This window comes from Octopus sinensis, linkage group LG3 (assembly GCF_006345805.1).
Source record: "Octopus sinensis linkage group LG3, ASM634580v1, whole genome shotgun sequence".
Taxonomy (NCBI): domain Eukaryota; kingdom Metazoa; phylum Mollusca; class Cephalopoda; order Octopoda; family Octopodidae; genus Octopus; species Octopus sinensis.
The window spans coordinates 135,091,576-135,111,309 of record NC_042999.1 but is presented as its reverse complement, the minus strand read 5'-3'; the positions used below and the strand labels follow the sequence as shown (position 1 = coordinate 135,111,309).

Genomic DNA, 19,734 nt, shown 5'->3' with positions numbered 1-19,734 from the left:
TGTTAATCTCTTGCATAATAAAATTTACAACATCATTATTGAATAATGCTGTAAAATATTTGCATTCAATATGAGCATAAATTCATTTAAGATTTTCACATTATTGTTGTCAAATGAATGTGTAAACGGAGAAAAATCAGTGCACTTTTCCCATCCACAGCTACATGAAGCATTACTTATTGTATATAGTGCTCAGGTGGCTATAACTCACTTGAAATGAGTAAAAGAGGTAATAGAAAGCAGAAATAAGTAAAGTAAGAGAAGACAGTAATGACAGCCAAACGTACATGCATAGAACAGAGAAAAAACATACAAGAGGAAAGTAAACAGTAAAACAACCATACAGAGGAAAGGGTGTGTGGCACATTAAAAATAGTTGTGGTGAGTTTTGAGAAGTATGGTACTCTTGAAGGATTCCGTGTCCTGACAGCTAAAATCTTACGTAGGTTGTTTACTTCATGCTTCAACAATTCTAAGCATGAAAAATGTTTCTGAAAGTCATTTGTGCTGTGCATTTTTTTTTTCAATTTTACCTTAGTTTCTAAAATTTTCAAGAGAGCTTTCTCTTTTTTCTACAAATGATTTTAAATTTGGTTTTCAGAGTTTTAGAAAATATTATTAGAAAAAAAAAAAGTCAAAACATTACTTGCAGCACTACTGTTATAAATTAAGGAAATTTAGTTTAATCTTTGAAATAAACCATATGCTATGAATGTACCAAATTATATAGTATACTACACATTTCAGATGTGTTCATGTGATGTGATTGTCAAGTTAATATTATTGCAGGTTTCTAAAGACTTGCACATAATTGTGCCTATTTAATGTGGATACTAGTTTGATGTAATGGCTTAACTATTCAGCTGAATAAAAATTCTGAATGTAAAGGATAATGAACAACTATGGCTACTGAGATAAATGCTGTATAACAGGACAATTTAGATACTGGGTTTTTTTTTTGGACTATTGACCTCATTTTTAGAAAGCATTTTTATATCTGTAGTAAGTTTTGATCAATTGTCACCAGCTGTCTTATTTCTGAATATTATTGTCCTACCATTTTGATTTGAACCAGGATCTTTTATTTCTGAATAAAGGATATACATTAAGACACCATATTTTAGTCAATGGCTTGGTGGATAATGAGGTCTCTTCTCTTTGTTTAGCATAAGCCAATTATTCTATGGTTAGAACATACATAGTAATGAATACACAAGAAAATAAACAAATGTTACATCCTTTTCAAAATAAAATCAAAGCAAATGTCATTCTATCATTACATATCATAATATATCGGACTGGAATCTGATCAGTGCTGCGTGTCTACACTGATTCAACAGACCTATGATCAAAGACATTCAAACCAGAGTCATCCTGTCTTTTTGTCAGGTATGGTGTATCTAGGACTTTTTTGTATAAGCACAGCATATCTCCAAAGGTTTCGGTTGCTGGCACGTAAAAAGCACCATCCGATCGTGGCCGTTTGCCAGCCTATCCTGGGATCTGTGCCGGTGGCACGTAAAAAGCACCCACTACACTCACAGAGTGGTTGGCATTAGGAAGGGCATCCAGCCATAGAAACATTACCAGATCAGACTGGGCCTGGTGCAGCCTTCTGGCTTCCCAGACCCCAGTTGAACCGTCCAATCCATGCTAGCATGGACTCCTATCCAGATTTCTTCACTATACTCGTCGCCAACCCTCACCTTACTGACAGTATACTTGTACATGGCTTGTACAGCTCTCACTAACCACTTATCTATCCCTAGTTTCCACATTGACCACCAGATAAGGGATTGTGAGACCCTGTCAAAGGCTTTCTCCATAACAACGAAAGCCAAGTACAGAGGTTTATCTTTGGTTGGGTACTTCTCCTACAGCTGTCTTACTTGAAATATAGCATCACTGGTGCTGATCCCTGGCACAAACTTAAACTGCATCTCGTCTAAATTAACTCTCTCCCTAATTAGTTGAGCTATGACCCTCTCTGTAACTTTCATCACCTGATCCACCAATATGATACCTCTGTAATTATTCATATCTAATGCGTCGCCTTTACCTTTGTAGCAGTTGACTATGGTGCTGCTACACCAGTCATTGAGTATGACTCCTTCATGTATCATCTGATTGACGATATGAGTGACCAGACTATAGCCTACACCACCAGATATTTTAAGCATCTTGGCAGTAATTCCTGATAGGCCGGGGGCTTTCCCTCTCTTCATACTCTTAACTGCTCTATCTACCAAGGTACTCTCAATTTGGATAGCTGGTCCCTCTGTTGGGTTGACATTTGGCAGACTCTCTTTCTCCCTTTCATTCTCTTCATTTAGCAACCTTTCATAATGGCGTCTCCAAGTCTCTCTCATTAAATGCTAGTAAGCCATCATCCATGCAGACACATTTCTCTCCTTTGACATCACGATTCTCTCTCAACACCAAGTCACTGCCAATGTGCTATCTTTAAGATACCATGGTAGTACTAATATTAGCATGCATGTATGTATATATGCATGTATGAATATGTTTGTGGGTATACATACACACAAACATATACATATATGCACTCTTTTATGTATTTGTTCATACATATACATAGTTGCATAAGTGTATATATATATAAGAAGTGTACCACACACAAGAAGAGCAATAGAAGAAAAAAAAAACAGTAGCACAAAGCCTGTTGCATATTAAATTTCAGTGCTGCAGTAATGATAACAATAATAATCCTTTCCACTATAGGCACAAGGCCTGAAAATCTTGTCAAAGGGGCTAGTCGATTATATCAACCCCAGTATGTAACTGGTGCTTATTTTATTGACTCCAGAGGGATGACAGGCAGAATTTGAACTCAGAACATACAGACAGATGAAATGCTGCTCAGTATTTTGCTTGGCATGCTAATGATTCTGCCAGCTCACTGCCTTTCCTTTCTACTAAAGGAACAATACGTGAAATTTTGTAAGAGGAGACTAGTCAATTACATTGACCCCAGTACTCATCTGGTACTTATTTTATCAACCTTGAAAGGTAAAGCTGGCTTTAATGGGTGTGAACTCAGAACATAAGACAGGAAGAAATGCCACAAAGCATTTTGGCTGGCGTGCTAATAATTCTGTTAGCTTACCATCTTTAATAAACCTTTCTATTCCAGGCACAAGGCCAGAAATCTAGGGGTAAGGGGGCTAGTTGATTACATTGACTCCAGTACTTGACTGACACTAATATCATAGACCCTGGAAGAATGAAAGGCAAAGTCAACCTCAGTGGAATTTGAACTCAGAATGTAAATATGCATGAAATGCCACAAAGCAATTTGTCTGGCATGCTAATGATTCAGCAAGCACACTGCCTTCTCACCATCTATGATTATAATAATGGTTTCGAGTTTTGACACAAGGCCAGCAATTTCTGGGGAGTTAGTAAGTCGATTACACTGAACCCTAATGCCCAACTGGTACTTATTTCATGGACCCCAAAAAGCATGAAAAGGAAAGTCAAACTCACTAGAATTTGAACTCAGACTATAAAGATGGACAAAATGCCGCTCAGCATTTAGCCTGGTGTGTTGAGGATTCTGCCCGTCAGTTGCCTTAATAATAATAATAATAATAATAATAATAATGCTGTCCAAAACCAAAACTGTGCACTAAAAACATCAACATATTAATAAAGCAGAAGGATAAAGAACAGAGTAAGCTAAATAAAGATAAAAATGGAAAAGAAGAGAAAAAGACCCCACCTACACCAGTATTCAATTGAGGACAAGTGCATAGTTTTACACTTAGTCCTCATTTTATGGAGTACAAAGAAGGAAACTACATCAAACCAAACTTTACACTACAGACTGAATTAGTTAACAGCAATAACAAAAACATCAAGAAGACAAACATAACATGAGGAAATAGGAGGGAACTCACTGGATCCAGAACAAGAAAAGAAGCAGCATTCAGTACTTCAAAGTCAGCATAATTATCTATGCTTTCCTGAAAGATGTCAAAGTGCACACAACACTTTAAGGCTTGCATACAAAGACATGTGAAGCTTGCACATTCTTACTAGAAAATTTTTTTTTTTTTAAATTACAAAACACTGAAAATATACATTTGTTTGCTAGGACTTGCCTCTGCATGAAATGGGGTTAAAAACTTCAGTTTATTTTACTGCTTTACATCCATTTTTTTTCAAAATTGCATGGCTGGGATGGTTTACCTGTTACAAAAATTGTAACTTCATGATATACTTTCTACTGTCAACCACTTAACTGCAAAATAAGAAACTTCTTTTGTTTTTTTTAAGTCAAATAAACTGAGACACACAAACTTATGTGCTTCGTCCAAGGGCACAGCATAATGGCAATATCAAAATTTGAACTTATGACTGTTTAGCAATTTAAACTTCATAATCACTGTGCCTTGTGTTAACATTATAAAATAGTCAACATCACTATAAATTTATATTTCCTTTATCAATTTTTTCCAGAAGATAAGACCAAGTCCATAATTTGTCATTCTAGTTACTGAATGACATTATTAAAAGAAATTTAGTTAAAATCAGGTGCCACTGTATCTATGTTGCTGAAATTGTTGTCACTATTTGTTGATGTTCTTAGTAATTATGTTATACTGATCAGAACCATAATATAAATGTAGTTGCACCTTACCTAGGAGCTATTTGCTGCTCTAACTACTGATAAACATTTCAATTTTGAAGTTTTGATTAACTTATAATGTAGACATGGTAAGTGTAAAGCTAATTGCTGAAACTAACGGAAAATGTAGTGAAAGTGTAGGCCATATTTGGATTTCAAATTCTAAAATGATAACAAAAGTAACTTACAATGCAAATTAACTAAAAATTTTCCAAATAATTTTTTTTTCCAATTCTATTATTAAAATATTACAAATTAAAACTTCAATTCTTTCAAATAATCTATTCAGTGACCAGTCTTCAAAGGCCCTTTGTGTAACAGGTCAATTCAATAGAAAGATGAAAAACAGTGAGTGATCACATGGTCATGAATACAAACTTGACAACAGCTATTGTGTAATGCTCCAGGAAAGGCTCATAACTGTTTACCTCTGATTACCAATCTTCAAAATACTTTTAACTTCTACTTCCCCATCCAGTGATTAGCAGTTGGAAGGGCATAAATGTTCCATCAAATACTAATGTATAAATTTCTAATAGCCATCTCACCCATATAATACATAAAAATAGATGTAAAACATTAAAAAGAAGAAAAGAACATAAATATAATAGGGCAAATTTTAAATCTTTGTACTGCTGACAACATGTAAGGACTCTCTAAAATTAGAAGGGTTAATGAATAGATAAAAGAAGATTGGTGTAGTTAAATAGAGAGTGATAAGAGAAGTTTGTGCATTGTCAGAATAAATAAGATTGAAAAGTTCCTTCAAGCAACAATTCTTAGAATGATTGACAATGTATTGTACTTAATGTAGCTATTAAATAATGCAAGAGTATAATTAGTAAGTATCAGGAATTGATAATTAGGTAATAGTAAAATATTAAGATTCATTCAAAATACAAAACTCACTACCTTCTTCCAGAGTTTCATGTAAATCAGAGCTGGAAATAAAAAAAACCATGACAAAAAAAAAAATTGAAACAGATTAGAATATTAACTAAAAACTTAGAATACCTTCTCAGATCTTTCTTCTGTATTCTCTTTTTGTTCAGGAGAATTTTCAGCTATTTCTCCAAATGGAATTGGTGACAGGGATTGCTCACCATGGTAGTTATTGAGAAGAGTTTCAAAGCTTTCAGCTATAGTGAATATAATAATACTGATTTATAATATACATAAAAGACACCAAAATTTAGGGGAGAGTAGGGTACAGTTGATTACATTAACTTAAGTACTTGGCCAATATTTATTTTCTAAACCCTTGGAGAATCAACAGCAAAACCAACTTTGGCAGGATTCTAAATCAGAATACAAAAGGGATGCTGCAACATAAATAATAACAGTGATGATTCTAACATTGGCACAAAGCCACAACTTACGGAGTAGATATCAATCAATTATTGTAACACCAGTACATGAATGATAATTGCTTTATAGATCCCAGAACAGAATAGAAAGCCGACCTTGATGGGATTTGAACTCAGAATGTAAAGGAATGCAGCTATATGTATACCACAAAGCATCTTCCCTGATGGTTTACTGATTTTTCTGATTTACCACCTTTCAGGAAATAATAATATTGAATAACAAGTAGAACAATCACACATGTGCCGTTGGTGATATTTTTCCATCTCTGGACTTTTTTGTTTTCCTTTCTGATGAAGAGCTATGTTTGAAATGTCAAAAAACCCTCTCTTCCCACATTCTCTGACCATTGAACTAATGCATTCCACATGCATGTCCTCTTGTTTTATTATTGTTAATGTTCAATCTGACTATATATATATATAGCAATAAAAAATGATTTGGACAGATAAGTATAAGTCGATTTGTGTGTTTAAATATTGAGTAGAGCACTGGCACAGTTTAGGCTATCTGTTGTCATCTGCAGTCGTGGTACACTTCTGTTGGATCTATTTCAGGACCTCCACAGTGGCAGTTGTTGCTTGTTCCTTCTCAAGCCATGCCTGGCTCATAAGGGCTGGTTTCTCAGTTTTATTAGTATATAGGTTCCTCACCTGAACAGGATGCCAGTCCATCACAGGTGAGCTGCTAGACACAGAAGGAAAGAGTCAGCAGAAGTTCATTGTTATCTTCTGCTGGAGCTGCATGAGCTTAGTTGTTTTGCTCATAAACACACACATCGCCTGGTCTGAGATTCAAAACAGCGATCCCTTGACCGCGAGTCTGCTGCTCAAACCACTAGGCCATGTGCCTCCACTGCAGTGGCAGATAGGGTAATAATATTAATTAACAGGAGATGGATTCAGTATTAAATCTTTATAGGGTACAATATATGTTTCGACCCATCAGTCTGATGAGACTCAGACTGATGGCCTGAAACATATGTTGTACCCAATAAAGATTTAACACTGAATCAATCTCCTGTTAATTAATATTGTATATATATATATATATATATACAAAGGAGGGGAGGGCTGAAAAGTTCCTGTTTTAAGGGTAATGCAAAAAGCCCTGGTTGGAGGCCTAACTTTCTGAGTTTTTTTAAAGGGCTTAGAAAAACTGAAGAACTGCTGCAATAAGTGTGTGAATCTGAGAGGGGGATATGTTGAATAAAATCATAATTAATCAACCTCCTATATTTTCTTTTACCTAAAACCAGGAACTTTTCAGCACCTCTTCATATATATATATATGTATATATGTATTTACACACACACACAAGCATACACATGTAGTACTCAGTACCAGAGTAAACAATATTTTTATTTTGGTTGAGTCAATCTCTTGTTCTTCCATTGTTTCACATGTGTGTTCACAGGAAAGACCCTGTGATCACAGCCAAAACCCCAGCATAGCAAGAGAATAACTCTCTCTCTCTATATATATATATATTGACCCCCTTCGGTCGTGAATGACCATGGAATTGCACCTAGAAAGTTACCCTCCAAGGCACAAGTCTGGGCAAGGTTGTTTATGGAAGACCAGCAGTCACCCATGCATACCAGCCTCCCCTCTCCATGCCACCGATCTTATCCAAGGAAAAGGCAGATACAGCTTGGCACCAGTGATGTTGCAGCTCATTTATTAATGTGCAAGTGGCTGAGCACACCACAGATACGTGTACCCTTAACGTAGTTCTCGGGGAGATTCAGCGTGACACAGAGTGTGACAAGGCTGGCCCTTTGAAACACAGGTACAACAGAAATAGGAAGAAAGAGTGAGAGAAAGTTGTGGTGAAAGAGTACAACAGGATTCACCACCACCCCCTGCTGGAGCCTCGTGGAGCTTGAGGTGTTTTCGCTCAATAAACACTCACAACGCCCAGTCTGGGAATTGAAACTGCAATCCTACGACCACGAGTCTGCTGCCCTAACTACTGGGCCATTGTGCCTCCACCTCTCTCTCTCTATATATATATATATGCTGTATAAAGACATAAATTAATCCCCGACAATGTTTCAACTTTCAGAATTTCCTGTTAAAGTGTAATCAGGAATATTGGTTTAAGAGTTGGGAGGAAGCAAGTTTTACAATATTTATAACTTCCTGTTGAAATTTAAGAAATAAATAAATTTTAACCAAGACAATGACTTGGAATTAAATCATAGATTTGGTACACAGGAAGTCTACATTAACTCTATGCTGCTTGTCATTTGTTTACAAATTAAATACAATTGCATGACAAGTCAGTGATTTATTGATAATGGTTTGAAATTATTCAATTTATATGAAATAGCTGAATGGTTACTATCAAGAATATCTCTTATCTCTTATGATAAAAGGCAGATTTTCTCTGCCTGTTCCCATGTTTCTTTTTAATACAATTCTACAATATAGAATTTCTTCAATTGGAATTTACCTATGATTTTTCCAAGTAGATTCGATTGGGTCATGGCATGTAAAATTTTTTCAATTTGACCCCCAATTAAGCAAAAATTCGAGAAAACTCAATATTTTACGATTTGCCTCTCTCATTTCAAGTGCTTCACTCCTTCCATTACCACCACACTTTCTCCTACTTTCTCTTTGCAAGTGTGCAACAATTAAAGTGAAAGTATTTATATAACAGGGATGAGCCATTAATAAGTTAATAAATAAGGCAGTAAGCCGGCAGAATTATAGCATGATGGACAAAATGTTAAGTGGCATTTTCTCTGGTTTTACATTCTAATTTCAAATGTCGCCGAGGTTGACTTAACCGTTCATCCTTTAATACAAGTACCAGTTAGGCATTGGCTGAGGTTGCATGTAATTGACTTACAGGAGGGGTTAGTCAATTACACCAATGCCCCTCCCCTTCACGTTTAACTGGTACTTATCATAAAGGATGAAGGGTAATGTCAACCATAGCATCATTTGAACGCAGAACATAAAACTAGAAGAAAAACCACTAAGCATTTTGTCTAGCATGCTAACAATTCTGCCAGCTCACTGCTTTCCTCATAATAATAATAATAATTATAAATTTCAAATTTTGGCACAAGGCTACCAATTTGGGGGGATAAGTCAATTACAATGGCCCCTGTGTTTAACTGGTACTTATTTTATCAACCCTGGAAAGATGAAAAGAGGCTAAGTATTTTGGCCCAGCATGTTAACAATTCTGCCAGCTCACCGCCTTCTTGAAGAAGATGATGATGATGATGATAATAATAATAATAATCCTTTCTACTATAGGCACAAGGCCTGAAATTTCGGGGGAGGGGGACAGTCAATTACATTGAGTGCTTCAACTTCCACAGTCAAAGCATTCCTGTCACAATCTGAACCTGATGAATGCTTAAATGCAAGAAAGTATACTAGTTCAATGAGAACAGACATTTAATATTTAATTTTCAATATTTCATTTGTTCAAATAGACAATCAATACTTCATTTCATTTCTTTCTTACTATATATTCTATATCCTATATGAATATCCTATATTAATAATATTAGAATATAAATAAAACATAAAAAAACAGAGTTGGAATTCCTTTGAGTAATATATTCTTCTATACACAATCATACAAATCCACCCCTTTGTGTATATATATCTATATATATATGTGTGTGTGTGTGTGTGTATCCCCCTTCTGGTCATTCAATATGTGACCGTGTGTGTATCAGTGGCGATTTTCTTTCTCCGTCTTCCCTTCCTTGGACCTTTCCTTGTCTATGTTTCTGATGAAGAGTTCTGCTCGAAACGTTAAATCCTCCTTCTTTCTTTCCTTTCCTGAGCGTCCAATAATACTATACTTGTTCCACGTCCTTGCATTGTTGTATTTTCTCTTTGTTTATGTTTGGATTAACTATATATATATATATATATATATATATGCCATGTTTATTTTTATAAAACTGTGTTTCAGATTATAATGTTTACCATTTCTGGTTTCTATCCTCAGATTATAGCACTGACATTACTTAATCTTTGATAATTCAGATATGGCTTTATTCTATGAACCACACAACCTGTAGCAAAAGTGTCCATTAAAGATAACAATAAATAAAATATTTTAGCTCTTCAATATCACTGCACTGATTAAATTGGGAGTAAGTTTATCACATTTTCATCTAAAATTGCAGTCCTGACACAACACAACCACTGAGGACAGAATATTATCTGAATTCATGCAACTACAGATGTTAGAATATCTGAACACTGCACCACCATCACCACAGCAAGCAACAAGCAGCAGCAGCTGTCATCATCATCATCATCAGCAGCAGCAGTAGCCTGTTTTGCCATGCTTTCATGGGTTTTCTTTAGCACAAGATCTTACTATTTATTGCAAACACTTATCTCCTTCATGCAGTTCAGCCTCCTGAAATCATCTTTCACTTATTTCTCATGTCTTTCGCTTCAGCAAGTGTCTTTCGCTTGACTCATTTGGCATTTATTTACCCAACAATAACCTCCATATACATCACATGTCCATACTTGCACAGTCTCCTCTTTTGCACATTACAGCTAACTTCTTTTATACCTAATTTTTTTCTCAATTATTTTGTGATCCTGCATTCATGCATGCTATCATTACATATCCAGCAGAGCATGCTTGCCTCATTTCCATCCAATTTTCATGTATCCTAGTATTCGATGCCCATGCTTTATTACCATACAATGTCATATTACATATGCAAGTATCGTAGAATCTGTTCTTTGTTAGGAGGAAGATTCCCTTTGTTACCATCAGAGGTAGCAGCTCCCTAAACGTTTTTCATCTTGTTCTAACTAAGGTTCTTTATTATGCTTTCATAGTACCCAGGTACACTATGGAATTGTTACCAACTCCTCTCTTGTCAAACAAATATGGATACTTCCCAGATAGCAGTGCAGTCCTATTTTATTTCCTGCAAACTAAAATGTCTGCTAAGTTAGCTTTGAAATTCCTTTAATCCTTTGACCTATGAAAATTAGGTCATCAGCCTACAGAAGTTCTCATGAACAACCAATACTGATCCCCTTTATTATGTCCTGAAGAAGTAAATAAACAGGAGGGGATACTTATCTGTATGCTAAATACATTGCTAGCTCTTGCCTTGCAGATGGCATCTCTGTATACAACTTGCATGGCTCTCACAAGCCAGTCATCTATACCTAATTTCCTTGGTTACAACTAGACTACCATGAGTAACGCTGTCAAAAGATGAACAAATGCAAATTATAGTGAGTTGGTCTTGACAAAGAAATTTTTTGAACATCAGACAAGCACAGAACTACCCATGTTACAATATTTGAAAATCAAACTACCACACATCCATTCTTTTCAAAATAATATCTGATAATATCAAAATAATACAAAGTAACAATACAAGCACTCACTTTGGAATAATAGCTGAACACCACACTACAGTATAAACACAATGGAAAATAATATTGATATAGAATATCTTTATATCACAGTATTACATAATTATTTATGTCTTCAATATTATCTGAATACCACCATAAAAACCATCCATGTTAAAATACTTGAACAGCAAATGAAATAGTATTTACTTCACCTTATGAGATTTTCTGGTTTGAAAATGAAACCAATTTCACAAAAAAAGTTTTTAAATGGAAAACTGAGTGATTTAATCACAGTCGTTACAAGTATGTATCACAGACATCCATCTCCATCTTTTGAGAGGGAGGAAAAGCAAAGTGACATTACAATACAGAAGGGCAATATACTGAAATAAACGCTTTACAATATCTACTTCAGTCCCTTTTTGTCTTGGAGATTTCTACTGTTTACAAACTAGTTTCCAATACTATGAATGAGTGACAACAGAAATGTTTTTTACATAGCTTACCAATTACACCACTGTCTACCGCTCCTTTTGATCCTGTGACAGAAAGATGCAAGACTAGAAATAATTTGCATAAGCATTCAGTGTGTTAAATGAACCCTCACGTCACCCTTAACTGTTTTTTTTTCTTTTAAAAAGCTTACAAGCAACTTTATTCTATTTTATATAAACTTATTTTGGGTGCTGTACATGCTTAAATTAATTTCAAATACAAATTATTTCACAAGCTTTTCTATGAATATAGATAATGTTATTAATTATATACTAAAACCATCTGTATATTTTAATCTTAAACTAAGTTTTGTAATGGTTCATAACAATAAGAAATGTAAATAACTAAAAAATTTAGAATCTGATATTTACCTATAAATTAAAAGCAATAAAAAAATATTTTATATATTTACATTTTACCACACACACACACACACATTATAGATTAATTGATTGGTTAAAAGAAATGGAGAAGCAGTAAAATGTTAAACAAGGCAGGTAATAAGAGTATAATTTTTTAAGCTATTAATCTCATCTTTAGAGATTAGTCAGCTACCTAGTACATAAGGATGTATTATTTTTAGTTAAGAAATATGGACTCCAACTTCAAATCCAGCCCTATACTGTACACACAACTTGGTGACAATTGAAGATCAAACCACAAAACATAGGGTAGGTGTAATTAAAGAGAAAATATTTATCATCTCTAAAGATAAGGTTAAGAGTGAAAAAAATTATAAACTTATTGGCAACAACTCCTTTTAAACATTTAGATAAAGCATTTGTCTTGTTATCTGCTAGTATATACTAAACTTTTTAGACTAAGAGTGAACGTCCTTTCTCTATAGTTTACTGAACTTTACACAAAGCCATATTTCTGTAGATTGTTATTTGTCTAGTGAAACCCATGAAAATTTCAAGGATAATTTTGCTAAAATTCAGTATCACCAGCTTTTATAGTATTAGCTTTTAAAATGCATGAATTTCATCCATATATCTCATATGATACAATCTCATAACAGATTATACAATAATTTAAAATGTATGCTTAAAACTCTTGGATTTTAGCATCTGTCTGTCTGCCTGTCTATCTATCTATCTATCTATCTTTACATACACACACACATAAAGACATAGATAAAATACATACATACAAGTCTTAGCACTGTATTCCATTCTTGTAACAAACTAATACTGTCAGTTAATCATGCCATTATTTTATATATCAGGATACACTTTAAAAATACTTTAATCAAATGCAGAGGTGGGGTGGATAGAGGGAGAAATGAGAGAAGAGATAACTAAAGACGCAGTGACATCACAAATGATCTCACTATTTCTGCCTTATTCTTTTGTTCTCTCTCTCACTCACATTCTGTCTATTTCTCTTTTGTTATCTCTCTCTCTATCCATCTATCTATCTATCTTACTACAACTTTCTCTCTCTCCCCCTCACCCTAATTCCTCAGTCACTATTATCAACACCAAACATCACTGGTGTCACACCACTACCATAATTACCAACTGTTTCTCTTACTCAATGTGAGTTATTTCTCTTAGCCCGACACACTAACGGGTAAGTAGGAACATAGTGCATTCGGAACTATCTTAAGAGCAACAAAATGGAGTCATCATTCTGGAGTCCCAAATAGATATTAAATATTATGAATGCATGCGTGCATACTACTACAACTACTACTACTTATTATTATTATTGAGTGAGAGAACAGTGCATGCCATCAAAGTGACACTGGGGTACAAGTATATGAAGCCCAATACACCCATCATAAGGCGCAAGCATCACAACCATATGTGCATGACATGATGATCCCATATGAAGATAAACAGCACAACACCTTGCAGGTGGGGTCCAGTTAGAATTTTCTTCAGGTCAAGTAGCCCATCCTGCTCAAAAGGTTCCTGTATAAGAATTGCCTAAGGATGATGAATGAAACACCCATGTTTCCAAAGGTAAATTATTCAAACCTCAAAGAATTCCTCTCAACACATAACTATGATGCTCTCTCACTACCCCTGTTTGTGGTCAGAGATACATATATCATCAACCACCAAGGGATAAGTTCAACTGGTTAAAGTCAAGCAATTGACAAGCAAATCTGTGGTATTGTGTAGAATATTTGTTGTAGCCCATCTTTTACACAAAGACAAATGTATTATTATTATTAGTGGGATTCATACAAATTCCTCATTTTATAAATATTATTTCTGTTTTCATGCATAAATTTATTGATCTTCATATAACATTGTTACAACATGTTTAATATTTTGATTGCTTTCAATTTCATTCCATAGTTAATTAAAGCTGTTAAATGCATAACACTGAACTGCAAGCAGGATATTAAAGGTTATTTTATATTATTATTATCATTATTATTATTATTATTAATATCATCATCATTACCTTTGCACAGCTGCTAATGCTGAAGATGTACTACAGTGTCAGCTGTTCACAACCAGTGAACTAAGGTAACACCCCTTATTTTTTGAGCAACTTCCGGAGTATTCGAGCAGTTCCAAGAAATGCTGTTTTCTGCAAGTACTCCACCCTTATTGCAGCCCATATTTGTTCCATGTACTTCTCAAGAATTTTGCTCACTGTTCCCAGGGCTCAGACAGTTATTGGTACTACTACCTTGTGCATGGACCACAACTGCTTAACTTCCCAAGCTAACCTATCATATCTCTCAACTTTTCTTTCTTCCTTATCACATACCTTGTTGTCAGCTGGGCATGCTAAACTATGATCTTGCATAGTTTGTTTTCTTTCTCAATTAAGACTATGTCTGGCTTCCTATTCTCTATCTCATGGTCACACTGAATCATAAAATCCCATAGGATCTTTGCATTTCTATTTTCAACGATGCCCTCAGGTTTGTGGTCATCCTCTTTGCAAAGTATCAAATTTCTCTTCAAAAGTCAGATGCTATTAAAATTTTGGATTAATTCAAATCAACTATTTATTAATATGAACTGTTTCTATGTTCCTTTTATAAGATTCTCTATAAAGACAAACAATGATGACTGTAGTTCTACACCTTTTACATATTTCCTCAACTATATACTTCACACAAAATATCTTGAGACTGACCAACTTATCTATAACTAAGTTTTTTTATCACTTTATTTCTAACACAAACACAATACAATTAAAGATAAATATGATAGAAGCCTGAACATAACTCCAAGTTCAGTATAGACAAGCGATTGAATTTAGCTCTGATCTAATATTCTCTAACAATATGATATGTAATCTCTACAGTATGATGTACTGTGTTAGGCAATTAAGTGTGTGTGTGTGTGTGTCCTCAGACTTCAGAACATACATTCAGTTGATGAATCATTATCTTCTTTACTCAGTTATAAAGTTCATTTATTTGTTCATTTTTCCAGGCTAGCATGCATTTAACAAATACATTAATGATGCATTGTTATACAGCCATGACTTTCCTGCCACTAACCCTTACTTACTTTTCATGTAAGAGGTTTCTTATGCCATACATCTTCAAAAGTGCAGAGCTAGTGGATGATAAGGGTGACAATATCGTCATTGCTTGTAGCTCATTGATTTTCAGTGAAGCACAAATGTAAAGCATGTACACACACACACGCACTGAACCTTGTACAGTTTCTGTCAACCAAATTCAATCACAAGGCATTGATCAACTTGGAAACATGTTTTTTGAGTGAACTTCTCAACTACATATAGCCATGCCTACTCCTATTCAAAATTACAATTATAATTTCAGAATTCCCTGTGAGAAAGTTGAAAACAACAATTCTAATATCTTGGAATATCATAAAACAAATGAAAACATATCATTAAATAAGATTATCTGATAAAATAATTCTACAAAATTTAATAATTCTCAATGATAAAGTCAATAAACTTAGGGCAGGATATGGTTTCAGTGATAGACTGGACATCACCATAACCTAGAGCAAGAAAGATTTCTGTTATGTAAAGCTGAAATAATGTTAAAACTGCCTTCACAATTAGCCAAATAAGACTTGTCATTTTGCTATATAGTTGTCTTGCAGCCAAATTACATTGCTTTGGACGGGGTATATAACATGAAGACATACTAATTGAGAAACTAGATTGAACTTCAATATTTTAACAGAAGTTTAAAACTTATTAAAGTCAAAGGGTACTATCATTTTGTTTTTTTGTTCTTAATAAACCCTCTTTAAGTATGAATGTTACTAGAAATCTATTTAAAATAGTAGTTCAGGCTGGAGATAACAGCTGAGCTTGTTTTAGTTAATAAAGATGTTAGAAAGGTACAATGTGAATGGAAAAAAAGGAGGAGTTATTGGAACTCAGGGTATTAGAAGATTAATAGCAATTACAATACAAGGTGTCCCAGAAAATTTACCCATGCTTAAAACTCTTCCTAAACAATATAAATTCAGGTAATATTATCTACATTTTACGTAAAGATTTGCATATGTCTATTGTTTTGTTCATCTATAACAGGTTTGTAAACAAACATGGCATTGAAAGCAAAATGTGACCAGATTGTCGCTTTGAAAACAGCTGGAGTGAGCAACAAGGATATAACAAAACAGGTGAAGGTGTGCTGTAAAACAGTGTTCAATACCAGGAAACAATATATGGAGTCTGCTACTACCTCTAGCAAGCCAATTCCTGGTAGGAAATGATCAATTCGTACCAAACTGTTGAAGCTGTGAAGAAGTAAGTGAACCGAAATTAATGCAGGAGTGCAAGAAAAACTGCAAAAGCTCTTGATATTTTGAAATTGTCAATGCACAGGATTTTTAAAGAGGATTTAAAGCTAATTGCATGCAAGAAATAATCCCAGCAGTTAATTTCAGCAGCTTCCAAGAAGAAACGGTTCAACAGGAGTAAAACCATGTTAGCTGAGATGAGGCGCACCTCCAAGTGTTGATCTGGTCTGATAAGAAAATCTTCACCATAGAGGCAGTTACCAACAGGCAGAATGACAGGTATTATACACACAATGTACGATGCTTGCCTGAAAGTAGGAGGAGTCATTTACGCTGCCAGAAGCCAGCTTTACTCATGGTGTGGGCTGCAGTTGCATCTGATGGGTCCAAGTCTCCCTTGATCTTCATTGATGCTGGCATCAAAGTCAACAGTGAAGTTTATGTGGAAATGTTGGATGAGAAGTGTTACCCTGGGTCACAGAAAAATTTTGGTGACTATTACATCTTCACACAAGATAAGACTCCAGCCCACATATTCAATTTGACACAGAGGTGGTGCAAAGAACATTTCAGCAGGTTTTTGGACAAGATGATATGGCCTCCCTTAAGTCCAGACATCAATCCCACGGACTTTGCTATCTGGTCCATCTTAGAGAGTAATGTTTCTGCCCACTCCTATTCAAACGTGCCATATCTGAAGAAAGCCCTTTTGTCTTCAGGTGTCAAGTTGGATGAAGAGGTGCTCATGCAATTCAGTGACCATTCATTTGCAGGCTACGATCAAGGCAAAAGGTTATCATTTTGAGATGTAATTACTGCAATTGCTTAACAGTTTACATTAGAATGTGTGCGTGCCAAATTTCATTATCCTACCTTAAGTTTATTTTGAATAATTCAGAAATAAAAATGGATTAATCTTTCTGGGACACCCTGTAAAATCAAAAGTCCATCTAATCCTGTTGTCAATCAAATCAGTTAATATACAACACCCACAATTATTATTATTATTATATATTAGTATTAGTTGTCATTTCAAGCTAGTAGTAGTTAGTAAAAGAAAGTGCAAACTGAAATAAGTGGATCTCAGAGTACTAAAATAAAATCCTAATATAAGCTAATATAAACCAACAAATATAAAGAATCTTTTACATATGTAAATTAAGTCAAAGAGGGTTTTTTCAGCAGCTTACGATGAGGACTGATCAAACCAGTTGGACTATCACTTAGCAACTTATCAAGATTTGTTGCCATACTCTCTCAAGATGCCAGGAAAAAGTAGTAGAAGGTCACTTGCCGATGGTGTAAGAAGATGCTGCAAGGGTGAAGTATGTTAGTCAAGACACATTGGGTGTAATGTAGAATGCCAATCAGAGAATGTTTAAGAGGTGTAGTGTGGAATGCAGAGTTCCATTCAGAGTTTGTTGCAGCTATCTATTTTTCTTTTTAGTTCATCTTAATATATAAAAGAGAGAGAGAGAGAGAGAAAGAAAGAGAGAGAGAGTATGTTCCTTATGGATTTGAAAACTGAGTTGCCGATTTTGATGTATGAGGAATCAAAAGATTCAGTAATCTTTCGGCTACCAAATAAAATTCATTTTCATTTACATATTTGCATTACAAAAATTTAACATTATAATCTTTCTACAATATGTGTGAGAGAGAGAAACACAAAATGAGAAAAAGACAGAGAGAAAGAAATAGAGAGAGAAAACAACTTTCTATAGAAGTTGAAAGACAGAGGGATAGTGGGAGAGAGAGACATGCTGACATTTGATATTGTATGTATGTTCTATAGATGAAGGTAAAAGAAAGCTGGCACAAAGAAAGGTGGAAAGTGGGAGAAAAGGAGATGCTGATAACCTTGGAAACAAGGTTAGGTTGCACAATTTTGAGGTCATTTTTCGGCAATATTTTGGTTTGCTTCTAATGTTTCACTTTTGTCCGATGTTTCATGCATGCATAGAATTTGGCATTATCTCTCTCTTTCAATTTCTCATTATAATGTATGGAGACACTATGTTGTCAACAACATGTTATAACTTCACTAACTTCATCGATATATGACAAAACCTGGATTTCATTCCATTTTTACACATTTTACTATGAATTACACAGATAATTCATACATGTTTCTCAGGCACGTCAACCCTACAAATATGTGCACACACTTCTTCATGCCTTCACAATCACAGCTCAACTACAATTTTGAAAGTATTCTCCTACTTTTTCTTCATTTGGAATTAAGAAAGGTATGTAAAAATAACTTCCTTTGGCACACACTCACACACACTCAAGGTAAAAGTTTTGTATGAATTATGTTCTATCTTACTGCATGTACATGCAAAATTACAGCTCAAATCCTATTCTCTCATTCCTTTTGTGGTGAGTGTATTTCAAAACCTGATCTTCCAAATAAACTTACAAGGAAGTTAACCCAGAAATCCTGTCTTTTACCTGATGTTTCTAACATGTCTGACATTTGCGTCCCCACCCCTTATTTTTTCCCTAAATTTATTCACATCCTATCTTTTCCATACAAGAGATTTGCATTTCACCAAAACACATGTTCTCAATATTTTAAGTTTCTCCCTCTCAACCCCAATTTCTTCATTTTTTAAAAACTTTTTTCCACATCTTTTTCTTGGTAATCCTCAGAGAAACAATCAGACAGTATGAATTTTCTTCTTTCTTGAAGAAACACTAACATCTTCTTCCCCAACATCTACCCATAACCTCACCATTTTCAAAAAGCTACTCTGTGTGTGTGTTTGTGTGAATGTTCCTCACGGATTCAAAAACTCAGTTGCTCATTTTAACATATGGGGTATCAAAAGATTCAGTAATCTTTCAGCTACCAAATAAAGTATATTTTTCACATAACAACTCTTTTTTACTAATAAAATAACCCCAGAAATGAGGTTGCGTCGCACAATTTCGAAGTCATTTTCTGGTAATATTTCAATTTGCTTCTAATGTTTCACACATGCATAGAATTCTACTGAAATACTACACGTAAAAAAAATTGGCATTACCTCTCTCTTTCAATTTCTCATTATAATGTATGGAGATACCGTGTTGTCTATAACATGTTACAACTTCACTAACTTCATTGGTATATGACTAAATCCACATTTAATT

General features: G+C 34.6%; 1 protein-coding gene across 4 annotated transcripts in view; it reads right to left on the bottom strand.

Moving 5' to 3' along the window:
- The window catches only part of LOC115209968 (sorting nexin-29-like), a 66,435-nt gene that overhangs the window by 14,081 nt on the left and 32,620 nt on the right, over positions 1-19,734 (bottom strand). For 2 of the 4 annotated variants that reach the window (XM_029778615.2, XM_036501350.1), the window contains 3 exons: positions 11,899-11,931; positions 5,666-5,790; positions 3,921-3,986 (listed from right to left, as the gene is read on the bottom strand). In XM_029778615.2, coding sequence (XP_029634475.1) covers positions 3,921-3,986; positions 5,666-5,790; positions 11,899-11,931 — 224 coding nt within the window. The remainder of the gene's footprint in view (positions 1-3,920; positions 3,987-5,665; positions 5,791-11,898; positions 11,932-19,734) is intronic. The other 2 variants (XM_029778618.2, XM_029778617.2) reach the window with 2 other exon arrangements.